General features: G+C 44.7%; 1 protein-coding gene across 1 annotated transcript in view; it reads left to right on the top strand.

The window, feature by feature from the left end:
- LOC124621810 (vacuolar protein sorting-associated protein 45) overlaps window positions 1-12900 on the top strand; it is a 148625-nt gene that overhangs the window by 84773 nt on the left and 50952 nt on the right. Inside the window, exons 7-9 of the mRNA XM_047147247.1 lie at window positions 4543-4683; window positions 5921-6058; window positions 6140-6298. Coding sequence (XP_047003203.1) covers window positions 4543-4683; window positions 5921-6058; window positions 6140-6298 — 438 coding nt within the window. The remainder of the gene's footprint in view (window positions 1-4542; window positions 4684-5920; window positions 6059-6139; window positions 6299-12900) is intronic.

Here is a 12900-nt window from a genome sequence, read left to right as displayed (position 1 = left end):
TGTATTGCTTCCTTAGTGACGGAATTCGAGAAAGATGCTGCTCGGGGTAAAACTTTCATCTTTTCATAAATCATGCGATGTCCTGTATTCAGACAATGGTCCTCAATTGCGGACTTTTCTGGTTGATGAAGGCGTGTATGACGCTGATGTTCACATGCAGCGTTCTTCTTCTGTGCAACATGTGTGGCCTATATATGCTGCCCCACATTGACAAGGAATCTTGTATACACCACATTTCCTCAGGCGATCATCCTTAACCGAACCCAACAGGTTTTGCAGTTTTGAAGATGGTTGAAAAACACACTTAATGCCAAATCTTCCAAGGACTCTTCCGATTCTTGATGACATGGCACCAAAATACAGCAAAAAGACCAAATGGTAGGTGTGTCTGTATCTTCATTCTGCTCCATAGGTTGAACTCGCCTGGACCTGAATGCATTACCAAGGGTTGGAATGTAAATAGTGGCAACTATTTATTCACAACCGACACAAAAGAGTTACATGTTTGCACTTGTTACTGTCCTTCAGAGTCGTCACCAGCATTGTGTAGAACCCATTGCCAACGATGTGGAAGGCGTAGTATACTGTTGTTGGAATTTCCATGTTACTCTCTATCTTGAGGTTATCAGATTTGTGTAAAAAAACTCCAATGAATTTTAGTATTACTGGTTTGCATATTTGAAAGTTGTATGTCTCTACTTTGGTAATAATCTTCCGAACATTTGTATCAGTCATTTTGGTTTCCCCAGAAATTTCAAAGTTTATGATTTTCCTTATTTGATGGATGTACATGAGTAAATGATTGTGAGATTGTGCTTTTCATCTTTTGTGAGTTATCATTGATTTTTTGTTTTCAGCTTTCATCTTTTCTTTCTCTGCTCATATGTATTGTTGCCTCTTTTCTTTAGCTTTTCTTTTCTTTAATCAGCAGTTTCAAGTATTAATTTCTATGTTATGTGCCATTCCTTTCTATACATGAAATTCCTCTAATGGTCAATGGTTATGAAACAAATTCAAGAAATAAGACCTTAACAATTGTGGTGTGCATACTGTAAGACCTTCAGTACACACACCATCAGATTATTTGACCTGTCGCTCTAACGAAGTAGGCGAGTGTCAGCAATATGTCTCGGGGTCTTATCGTGGCGTGTTGATCTTCTGATGTTAGGTCAGACGATAGAAATGCCACTTGCACGCTTAGCGTAGCAGATTGACGGTGACCAACTTTAAACACAACTTGATTAATTTTCACACACATTTATTAAAATAATAACAAGCATAAAAATTACTGAACTTGGTTCTGGATGCTATTTACAATTGACAATCTGAAGTTCCTTTGGTATTGGTACGTTAATCTTATTCTCCCATATATCTCTGATACTTGACAAAAGTGTCTATACATTTATCTTCATGGCTCTATACAGGAATATGGTAATCTTTTTAGGTGCAGACTGAAACTTGACTATAGATTGGTACAGACAAATGTAGACTGGTGCAGACAAATGCAGACTGGATAATCGGAGGTCTGTACACTCGTTATAGTACCTCGCGCGTTCATGTATCGCTGCGCGAGTGTGATCCGCGAGGAGAAAAGGTTCTACGTTAGCAGCAATCTCATTGGCTGCGTTACATATTAATATGAGGATCGGCGAAAGCAGAATTTGGTCCGTCTCTATGGCAGCGACACCTCGTAGTGCGGAGACGGATGAGCGCTGCGCCTGCGCTGTTGTGCTTAGCGGGGCGCGCTCTAGTTGGAAAGTTGTGTACGCACTGACTATGCAGAACTGTGTACACAATTACAATATTGACCTTTTAAAATTTTTAAATTAAACAATTTTAAATGAATAAGCCAATTAAAATAATTAAAACAGTTCTAGATAAATTTCTTTAAGACATTAGGCAAACCTCCAAAATGTTTACACCAAGAAACTTTACAATAAAGCTTAGAAGAAGGGTAGAATATGTATTAAATATTAAAGGGAAAATTTCTTGTGTGAAGCCAATTAATCAAAGGCCTCTTAACCGACAACAAAATTTCAGTGCAAGCCAGATAACACAAGATACTCTGCTTCAGCACACACATCCAGGATGCAAGACTGCAAAACTATAGCAAGCTGTGCTAGGAAATGCTAGAGAGCCATGCACATGGCCACAAATAAGCCAGGTCGATGCGGAAAAAAATCATCAGTATGGAACTCTCTCCCAGCAACTTAGTAAGTGCTGTTAACAAGTAAGAAATTTAAGTGTCTGACTGGATTATACTACAAGTAAAGTTACGGTTTAATCATGAGTCCACTTATAGGACCTTTTTAGTAAGTTGATATGCCCTAGGAAATAAGCTTCACTTACAGAGTACTGCAGAAAGGGAGCTGTTATTGCTTCCAGGAAGGAATATAATAAACAACTTGCTAGAGTCTTGCCATTAGCTGGAGCTCATAACATGCTTTAAAGGACTGGATAGGTACCAGAGCACCCACCACCTTCTGAAACATTGTGGAAGCAAACATTAAAATTTAGGAACGGCTGGTTCTCTTGCATAAGATTAAATTTTTTTTCATTAAAAAAAACTGCATAATGCGTAGGGCCCTGATATATCTGTGCGTGACAACTGGACACATTACATAACTGCAACAGCATTAACTGTAGCAAATTTTTTTGAGAAAAAATGCTGGCCAGCAGGTGAAGACAAGTTACTTCAGAATCACCCAGAGCAGACAGAGCAATACACTAATTCTAGAATCACAGAGCCAAATAATAAGGTTTGCACGATGACTCAATGAACATAAACACGAACATCTAATCAAACAGCTTATGGAATGGGAAATCGGTGCACAGAAGTGAACAACTAGTTGCGCACAATGTAAGCGAACCAGATCTTTCCCTTCTGCCCAGTTCTGGCAAAAAAGAGTGAATAATGACCCATAAAATATGTCATGCTGATTAGCACTGCATGTCCGTTGCTCCAAGTACTTCTACAGCCACCGGCTCCATGCTGTGCGAAAACTACCCATCAGCTTCCTGCACCACACTTTTCAGAGGCCTCTCCCTAGATGTGCCTCTAGGGGCCGCTTCTGAAGACTAGGCAAGGCAGCAATAACCACATGAGGGAGTAACCTGCGCTCCATGGTGAGATCCCAGCTAAAAGTTTGGAAGGAGAAATGAGCCGCCACGGCTCACTCAGTAGATTGTATGAGCTTGGTATATAATATTTTATTCATAAATCAGTTTGCTGTATGTTTCAACTAAATATCAACACAGCCTTATAAATAGTACAATTTAGAAAAGAACGTAATTAAAAAAATGTTCCTAGTACTTTTATTGTTAGGTTTCTATTTGTTTAATGAATGCTGATGACAAATATGTAGAGAATGCATAGATGAGAGACACGTTGGTGTGTTGAAAACTACAAAGGTTTTTAAAAAATTATGCACTAAATTGTATTTCAGTGAACAAGTGTGTATACATAAAATAAGGGAAAGGCAACAACTCACCTGAAGCAGATTGATGTGTGGAGCTCAGAAACACATAACAGAAACAGCATTCACACTAGTTTTGGTGCACTAACTCTTCCTTTAGCAGAAGTACACACATTCACTCACACAACCACACAGAAACCCATACTGAGTCTTGCTGTGACCATGAGAGTGTATGCTGTGGTGTGTGAATGTGTGAACTTTCACAATTTAGGAAAAGACAGGTTGCTACTTGCCGTAAAAAAGATATGTTAAGTTGCTGGCAGGCACAACTAAGACATTTACACAAAGCTTGCAACCATTGCCTTTATTGGCAAAAGAGAAAAACACACCATCCATACACACAAGCAAGCATACCTTACGACACATGACCGCCAACTCCGGCAGCTTGGGCCAGAACGTCATCTGTTGTAAAAAGAGATAGTGTTTGAGAGCTAGTGTGAATGCTATTTTCTATCACATGTTTCTGTGCTCCACACATCAACCTGTTATAAATGAGTGATTGCCTTTCCCTTATTTTACATGTTGCTCATACAGGAATTTCCATTATTGTTGAACGTGTCTATATTTTTGGCTATTGGCAATCCTGGTAGACTGATATAGTTTAAAGTTGTGGATGAACTTCTGCACATGACAGCATTGTATCCTCATTGCAAAGGAACTTCCTTTATAACACAAAGCAATTGTATTTTATATGGGCTTAGAAGTTGTAGCTTTGAATGGTACTCGTTTTTGCTGCGCGGGGTAGCCGATAGGTCTGAGGCAACTTGTCACAAAACACGTGGCTCCCCCCCCCCAATCGGAGGTGCAAGTACTCCCTCGGGCATGGGTGTGTGTGTGTTGTCCCTAGTGTAAGTTAGTTTAAGTTAGATTAAGTAGTGTGTAAGTCTAAGGACTGATACCTCAGCAGTTTGGTCCCATAGAAACTTACCACAAATTTCCAAATTTTATAGATTTCTTTTGTTACAAGCTATTACTTGTTCTCTAATTTTTTAAAATATGCTTATTTTATTTCAATTTTTACATTTTTTCCATACAGCTGATAATTTTTTTTTTCTCTCTCTTTCAGAATCTGTATCTGAATTTTGGAGAAATTGGGCAGACAATAAAGGCTTTGATGGAAGACTTCCAGAAAAAGGCAAAAAGTCATAAAAAAGTTGAAAGTATTGCAGACATGAAGAATTTTGTGGAAGCCTATCCCCAATTTAAGGCAAGTTTGCAAAGTGAGTGAATTAGTACTGTACTGTAAATTGTAGTTCTGTTACAATGGTTGTATCTTCTCATGCTGTGTTTCTGTTCAATCTAGTACAGAGTATTTTGGTGTTCATATTAAATGATGATACTACAAAGTGAAGTATAGGCTATCCTAACTGTAACTGTCACCAAATATATGTAAAATTAAAGATGTAACAATATTATGAGAAGGAAAGTTGCTACTCACCACATAGCGGAGATGCCAAGTCGCAGATAGGCACAACAAAAAGATTTTCACACTTAAAGCTTTTGGCCGAAGGCCTTTGTCAACAATAGACACACACACACACACACACACACACACACACACACACACACACAGATTTCAGTCTCAGGCAACTGGAACCACACTGCTGTTACCTGAGACGGCAGTTGTGTGTGTGTGTGTGTGTGTGTGTGTGTGTGTGTGTGTGTGTGTGTGTAGTTGAAAAAGGCCATTGGCCGAAAGCTTTAAGTGTGAAACACTTTTTGTTGTGCCTATCTGTGACTCAGCATCTCCGCCATATGGTGAGTAGCAACTTTCCTTGTCATAATATTGTTACTTTCTGTCCTGGATTTTCCATTGTTTCAAATTAAAGGTGGAATCAGCAGCACTCAAAGTCAGGATTCATGTTCATAATGAAGCTTCAACAACTGATAATACATCTTGGAAACAACAGTATCTATTGTCAGTTCATCCATTTCAGACTGCATCTGTGCTCTGCCATTTCACAACAAATTATACTTGGGACAGTTGATTGTACTTGATGTCTCCTGTTCTCCCCACCCCTCTCCCCGATGAAGTAAAGAGCAACTGAGAAACACCAACATTGCAGCTAAATGCATAGTGTGTAGAGAAATCAGTAAATGGTGGGTTAGCATTGTGATGGTTGATTTGGAGTGTAACGTCTTGTGATTTCAAATGAAATTCCAAGATTTCTTCTCCTTTGAAAAGCAGTGAAATATAAGGAGAAAGGGAAAGTAAAAAGAAGAGGATAAGGGTCAGGATGTATGCTCTTTCCCGCATTGTGCTAAGAAATGTAATCATACTCTTACTTTTGGATAATATGTATCATGAGTACTGCACAATATTCATTCATTGTAATCTTGTTCTTTGTAGTGGTAGTATATTGTTGTATGTGACTGAAAGATAACATAGTAGCATTTAGTTTTTCATTGTTTGTGTTAAATGTTTGTATATTGATTTGTTTCAGAAAATGTCTGGAACCGTTACTAAACATGTCACTGTAGTGGGTGAGCTGTCATCTTTGGTTAGCCGTCATAACCTATTGGAGGTATCAGAACTTGAGCAAGAGTTGGCTTGTCAGAATGAACATTCCCAGCAGCTGCAAGTATGAAAAGGATTGAATATTTAGCTGTTACATTTTCAGATAGTTTATATTAAATTTATTTTATGTTCTGTTTATTTTAAGAGAATACGAAGACTGATTGACAGTGGTGGAGTAAGAGATTTTGATGCAGCTCGTCTAGTGATGTTATATGCTTTACGCTATGAGAAACATGCCAACAATGATATAAATGGGCTGGTGGTTGAACTGAGAAAACGTCGTGTTCCAGATGAGTTAATAGAGGTGAGATATTATGTTATGTGGTATAAATGTTGTAGGGAAGTTCTTGTAGAATGTAAATACTCAATAGGCAGACACAAAAGATGGAAAACTTCCTAGCTTTCGGAGCTATTCTATGACAAGCACACCCACACCCACACACACACACCCCTACGTGTGCTGCTACATAGTGCTGGCTAGACTGACGTTTCCAATGTATTTTGCAGCAGAGGGGCTAGTGTTTCGGGGTTAGTGTCATGTGGGGTGGTAGAGGGAGGTGGGAAGCAGGGAAAGGGTTTGGGGGTAGGTGGCTTGTGGTTCAGAGGGAGGCTGGTTTGCCTGCTGCCAATGTGTGAGGGAGAGGTGGCAGTTATAGTTGTAGCAGAGGATGGGAAGCAGCACATACTGAAGGTGATCTGGAGATATGAATTAGAAGGGGATGATGGGATGGAGGAAGGGGGATGGTGCGGGGACAGTGGGTTACCTGAGATTGAGGTCAAGATGATTACAGGAGAGGAAGATGTGTTGTTAGGATAACTCCCACCAGTGTAGTTCACAGAAGCTGGTGGTGGAATGCAAGATCGTACAGTTTGGACCCCCCTGTGGGTTCGGGTGTAAGAATAGGCCCGCGGTATTCCTGCCTGTCGTAAGAGGTGACTAAAAAGAGTCTCAAACGTTTCGGCCTTAATGTGATGGTCCCCTGCGGGGTTTGACCACTCCATTTCACAATTTTCCATTAGTACGTACCATTTGGGGAAGGACGTCTTACGTGGTGCATTCTATATCCATCTTGCCCTATGATCTGGCATATTCGCTGCTGTCATGGAGTTGGACTTACACTTAGCTTCCGGCCACATCAGCTGCAATGTGTTCCGGGTAGCCTACATTCCCTCCATTCTGCACTTCCATCTTTGCTCCCTTTATTAATGGATATTCGACACCTGACAACCAGCATGGTAGCCAGTCCGTTGTGGTGGGGTTGTCATGTACCCTCTTGGTGGTAGCCCCCTGACTACACAGGGATCGCACTGCTGATGCCTGAGCTGCTACCACCCCACGTATGCCGAGGAGTAGATGCCTATCCCTCTGGGGCATCGGGACTCCTGGCAAAGGCCATCCTGCCAGGTGGTCTTTGCTGCGGCTGGGTGGCACCCATGGGGAGAGCCCCTGGTCGGAGTGGGTGGCATCAGGGCGGATGACCCGCAATGAAGCGTGGTACATCATCTCTCGCTGGTGGGCCTCCACCAGCAGTCTCTAAGCGATCGAGGTCTAACCTCAACGGCAAGCAATACAATCCAAGATCATTTCCATCCCTGGCCACTCCATGGGAGGAACGCATGGCTAAAGACAGCAGTGGAGATTATTCACCCCGGTACCTTGTCTGTACGTGGGTTGATGGTGAATTTTTTATGCCAACCAAGCCTCAGTTTTTTGTGGAGCATTTAGAGGACAAGTTCGGGGAGGTGGAGGGCTTGTCCAAAATGCGCTCTGGGTTAGTACTCATCAAAACAGCATCCTCTGCCCAGTCACGGAGGTTGCTCACTTGTGACAAGTTGGGGATGTTTCAGTTAGCATCACGCCCCATAAGAGTCTCAACATGGTCCAGGGTATTATCTTCCACAGGGATCTTCTTCTGCAGTCCGATGATGAACTACGCGTCAACCTAGAACGACAAGGTGTTCACTTCGTCGGGCACGTCCATCGGGGTCCAAGGGATAATCTGGTATCCACCGGTGCCTTCGTCTTGGCCTTCAAGGGTGATGTCTTACCCGAAAAGGTTAAGGTGATGGTTTACCGTTGTGATGTGAAGCCATATATCCCTCCTCCGATGCGGTGTTTTAAATGCTGGAAGCTCGGACACATGTCATCCCACTGTACTTCCGGCATCACGTGTCGAGATTGTGGACGTCCTTAGCATCCCAATACTCCATGTGCCCCGCCTCCTATCTGTGTTAACTGCAGAGAGCACCATTCCCCCTGCTCGCCGGACTGTAGGATATTCCAGAAAGAAAGGAAGATAATGGAAAATAAGACCGTGGACTGCCTGACCTACTCCGAGGCTAGGCGGAAATATGAGCGGCTCCATCCTATGGCAATGATGTCGACCTATGCCGCTGCTGCAACGACGGTTCTCCCATCTCCTTTGTCGTCCCGTCCGGTTGGATCTATGATTGGTCAAAATCCACCAGCCCCCTTGATTGTGGGGGGCACTTCACGCCCTGTTGCTCCTACTCCATCTACTTAAGGAGCAACACCCCCCCCCCCCCCCCCCCCCCCCCCAAACCATCGGGGACATTAGTTCCCCCTTCCCAGCTGGAGAAGAATAAGACTTCTTCAGCTACTCTCGCAAGGAAGGGGTCCCTTGGGGACTTCCCTTTGCAAGTTCCGACCAGCGGAGAAGCGGACACCCACAAGTGGCTGAAACAACCACCAGTCCCTGGTCGTAGGGCCTCACGGTCGTTGTCCATCCCTGAGACTGACCCTATGAAGCCCTCCAAGCCTGAACCACCGAAGGCACAGCGAGAGAAGCAGAAAAAGAAGAAAGTCCCCAAGAATAACGACATTGCGGTGGCACCCGTCCCACCGCTTCCTACAAGCTCTGCGTCTGAGGACGAGGTGGAGATTCTGGCGTCTGCTGAGGACCTCGATCTCGCCGGTCCCTCTGACGCCATGGATAGTACTAGTTAGCACAGGTGCTCAATTGGAGGCAGCGGGTGACCCAGTGGCGTAATCTGCCTTCCCAGTCCCTTCACACCTTTCTCAGCCATGGACAATATCATCCTCCAGTGGAACTGCAGCGGTTTCTTCCACCATCTAGCTGAGCTCCGACAACTTATCAGCCTTCAACCTTTTTTCTGCATTGCTCTTCAGGAAACTTGGTTTCCTGAAATGCGAACCCCCGCCCTCCGTGCCCATCGGGGTTATTATAAGAACCGGGCAGCTTATGAAAGGGTGTCTTGTGGCGTCTGCATCTATGTCCTTCACTCTCTTCACAGCAAGTCTGTCCCTCTACAAACAGCTTTAGAGGCTGTCGCTGTTCGGGTGTGGACGCCACAGGCTGTTACCGTATGCAGTCTTTACCTTCCACCGGATGGTGATGTCACGCAGCATGTCCTGGCTGCACTGATAGCCCAATTGCTGCCACCTTTCTTGTTACTGGGCGACTTCAATGCCCATAACCCTCTGTGGGGTGGGTCAGTGGCAACAGGTCGAGGCGCCACCTTTGAGCATTTATTGGCGCAGCTTGATCTTTCGATTTTAAATGATGGTGCCTTCACACACTTCAGTGTGGCGCATGGCACATACTCCGCCATTAACCTTTCGATCTGCAGCCCTAGCCTCTTACCGTCTGTCCAATGGAGTGTGCATGACGACCTGTGTGGTAGTGACCACTTTCCGGTCTTTCTGTCACTACCACAGCGTCACTCTACGGGGCGCCCCAGCAGATGGGCTACGAATAAGGCTGACTGGGACTTGTTTTCCTCCATTGCCGCTATTGAGCCTCTCTCTAATGACGACATTGATGCGGTGGTTCACTCAGTCACCACCAGCATCGTTACTGCTGCAGAATCTTCAATTCCCCTTTCTTCTGGGTCCCCTCGGCGGAGGACTGTGCCTTGGTGGGCGCCTGAGATCGCTGAGGCGATTAAAGATCGCCGGCGGGCGCTCCAGCGTCACAAGCGACATCCTTGCCTTGAACACCTCATCGCCTTTAAACAGCTGCGTGCGCGGGCCCGCCGCCTTATCCGCATACGCAAGCAGGAGTGCTGGGAGCGGTATGTTTCCACCATTGGCCTCCATGTCTCTCCATCGCAGGTCTGGGCCAAGATTCGATGCCTCTATGGCTATCGAACCCCTGTCAGTGTCCCAGCGCTCTCACTGAATGGAGCAGTTTGTACTGACTCCGATGTCATTGCAAACCGCTTGGCAGAGCATTTTGCTCTGAGTTCCGCTTCTGCGAATTACCGTATTTACTCGAATCTAAGCAGCACCTGAAAAATGAGACTCGAAATAAAGGAAAAAAAAATTCTCGAATCTAAGCCGCACCTGAAATCTGAGACTCGAAATTCAAGGGGAGAAAAGAGTTTTAGGCTGCACCTCCAAATCGAAACAAAGTTGGTCCATTGTAATATGAGACACAATTTAGGTTGAATGAATGACGATGCAGCTACAGTAGTTTGGTTCGAGTCGTAAGATTAGCAGTTAAGCTTTACCAGGTAGCCATTGCTATGCATCAGGCGCTCCATCCGTATTTATACGGGTACCCTTCCTTTTTCACGCGCTTCGCCTGGTTTGAATCGATTGCTTATTTTGCTTTGATCTGATAAGTGCCGTTTTCTTTGTTATAGGTGTTTACGTCACTCTAAGCTGAAAATGCATTACTGTACTGCGTTATGCATTGTTTGTCGCATTCTGATAGTTCGTGTTTACGGCCTGTCGCTGCTCGCGGCATGGCTTGCTTTTGTGCGCGCTACCGCCGCTTACAATTATGAAAAAGAGAGGAATTGTCTCATAACTGAAACAACGGCAAGAGACTGCTATTTGTTGTTACTTACACTGCTGCTTTCTTTGATAATGGTCAACAAGAACCAAATAATAGACTGGGTATGATAGAACATAGTTCTGAAAGAGAGCTAGTCGAAAATTTTTCTCCGTTTGAAAATCTTTGCGGCCGCTTCTTTAGTACATCAAATTCTGCACAGAAATTAGAGTCACCTTAGATTTAAAAATCTAGTCAGTTGCCGTACTTCATTTCTGACTGTGTCACTATTAGGCATAAGAATAATACGAATATAAACATGAAACGATACGTATATTCTTCCGCGTTTGCTGTTGTCTCACTCTAGTTTCGTAGTTTATTAGGCAGACAGGATTTAAATGAGATAGCAGCAAACACAAATGAATACATGGCAAAATGTTTATATTCATATTATTCTTATAGTGAAGAGAATACTGATTGTGATTCACATTTCATCAGGTTATATTGACAAACATCCCAAACAGTCTTGCCAGTCGGATTTTCGTATTACATTGAAATTCTGCTACATTCGAAGATGAAGAATACGGAATTTGTATTTACTTCGTTGAATAATGTATGAAAATGCAGTGGTCGAAACTCGGGGTGGAGAAAAAAGCTCGTCTTCCACCTTTTTTTTTAAATTTATTTACTGATGCAGAGGTTTTGGCGCCAGTATTTATCTTTGTGCCTACAAAGCATGCCTGTGTAGCGCTACATATATTCGATGGCAGAAGTTAGCTGTGGCGGCACCTACCAACATTTTTCAGAACTTCCGCTTGCTTTGCACTCGATTCTAAGCCGCAGGCGGTTTTTTGGATTGCAAAAACCGGAAAAAAAGTGCGACTTAGATTCGAGTAAATATGGTACCCCCTGGCCTTCCGCTCCATTAAAGAGCGGATGGAACGTCGGAGCCTTTCGTTTCGCACCCACCATCCAGAATCGTACAATGTTCCATTCAGAGAGTTGGAATTTCGCAGTGCCCTCGCTGCTTGTCCTGATACTGCTCCTGGGCCAGATCGCATCCACTGTAAGATGCTGAAACGCCTTTCAGTGGACTGCCAGCGACGGCTCCTCGACCTTTACAACCGTCTCTGGGTCGAGGGTGAGTTTCCGTCGCAATGGCGGGAAAGTATTGTTATCCCCATTCTGAAACCTGGCAAGAACCCTTTGGAGGTGGACAGCTACCGTCCCATTAGCCTCACCAACGTTCTTTGCAAGTTGCTTAAACGGATGGTGAGCCAGCGCTTGAATTGGGTACTGGAGTCTCGGGGCCTTCTGGCTCCGTCTCAGGGTGGGTTCCATAAAGGCTGCTCCGCCGCCGACAATCTGGTGAGCCTGGAGTCGGCCATCCGTACTGCCTTTGCCCGGCGTCAGCACCTGATCACTGTCTTTTTCGACATGCGGAAGGCATACGATACGACATGGCGTCATCACATCCTTTCTACGCTTCATGGATGGTGTCTTCGGGGGCCTCTGCCGATCTTTCTTCGAAATTTTCTTTCTGTCGTATCGTACCTTCCGTGTGCAAGTCACGGCCTCCCATAGTTCCTTCCGAGTCCAGGAGATCGGGGTACCACAGGGATCTGTCCTCAGTGTCTGCCTGTTTTTAATTGCAATAAACGGGCTTGCTGCAGCGGTGCGAAATCATTACTGCCGGTGACGCACTGTTGACCCGGAGCCGCGGCTTTATCTTGACGGCGAACTTCTTGCTGTGGTAGAGTCACATACGTTTTTGGGTGTCGTTTTTGGTGCCCAGTTGACTTGGCTGCCTCATATTCAGCAGCTTAAACAGAAGTGTTGGCGGCATCTTAATGCTCTGCGATGCTTGAGCCACACCAGCTGGGGCGCCGACCGATCTACCCTGTTATGGCTCTACCAGGCGTTAATCCAGTCCCGCCTGGATTATGGGAGCCTGGCTTATGGCTCAGCATCCCCATCTGCGTTGCGGGTGCTGGACCCAATCCTCCACAGCAGGATACGCCATGCCACTGGTGCTTTCCGGACCAGCCCTGTGGACAGCATACTTGTGGAGGCAGGTGTCCCTCCACTGCGGTTACGACGCCAACAATTACTGGCTGCTTATGCTGCCTACGTTTTTAGCTTGCCC

Source organism: Schistocerca americana, chromosome 7 (assembly GCF_021461395.2).
Source record: "Schistocerca americana isolate TAMUIC-IGC-003095 chromosome 7, iqSchAmer2.1, whole genome shotgun sequence".
Taxonomy (NCBI): Eukaryota; Metazoa; Arthropoda; class Insecta; order Orthoptera; family Acrididae; genus Schistocerca; species Schistocerca americana.
The sequence above is the reverse complement of the archived record's forward strand: the minus strand, read 5'-3'. Positions and strand labels throughout refer to the sequence as shown.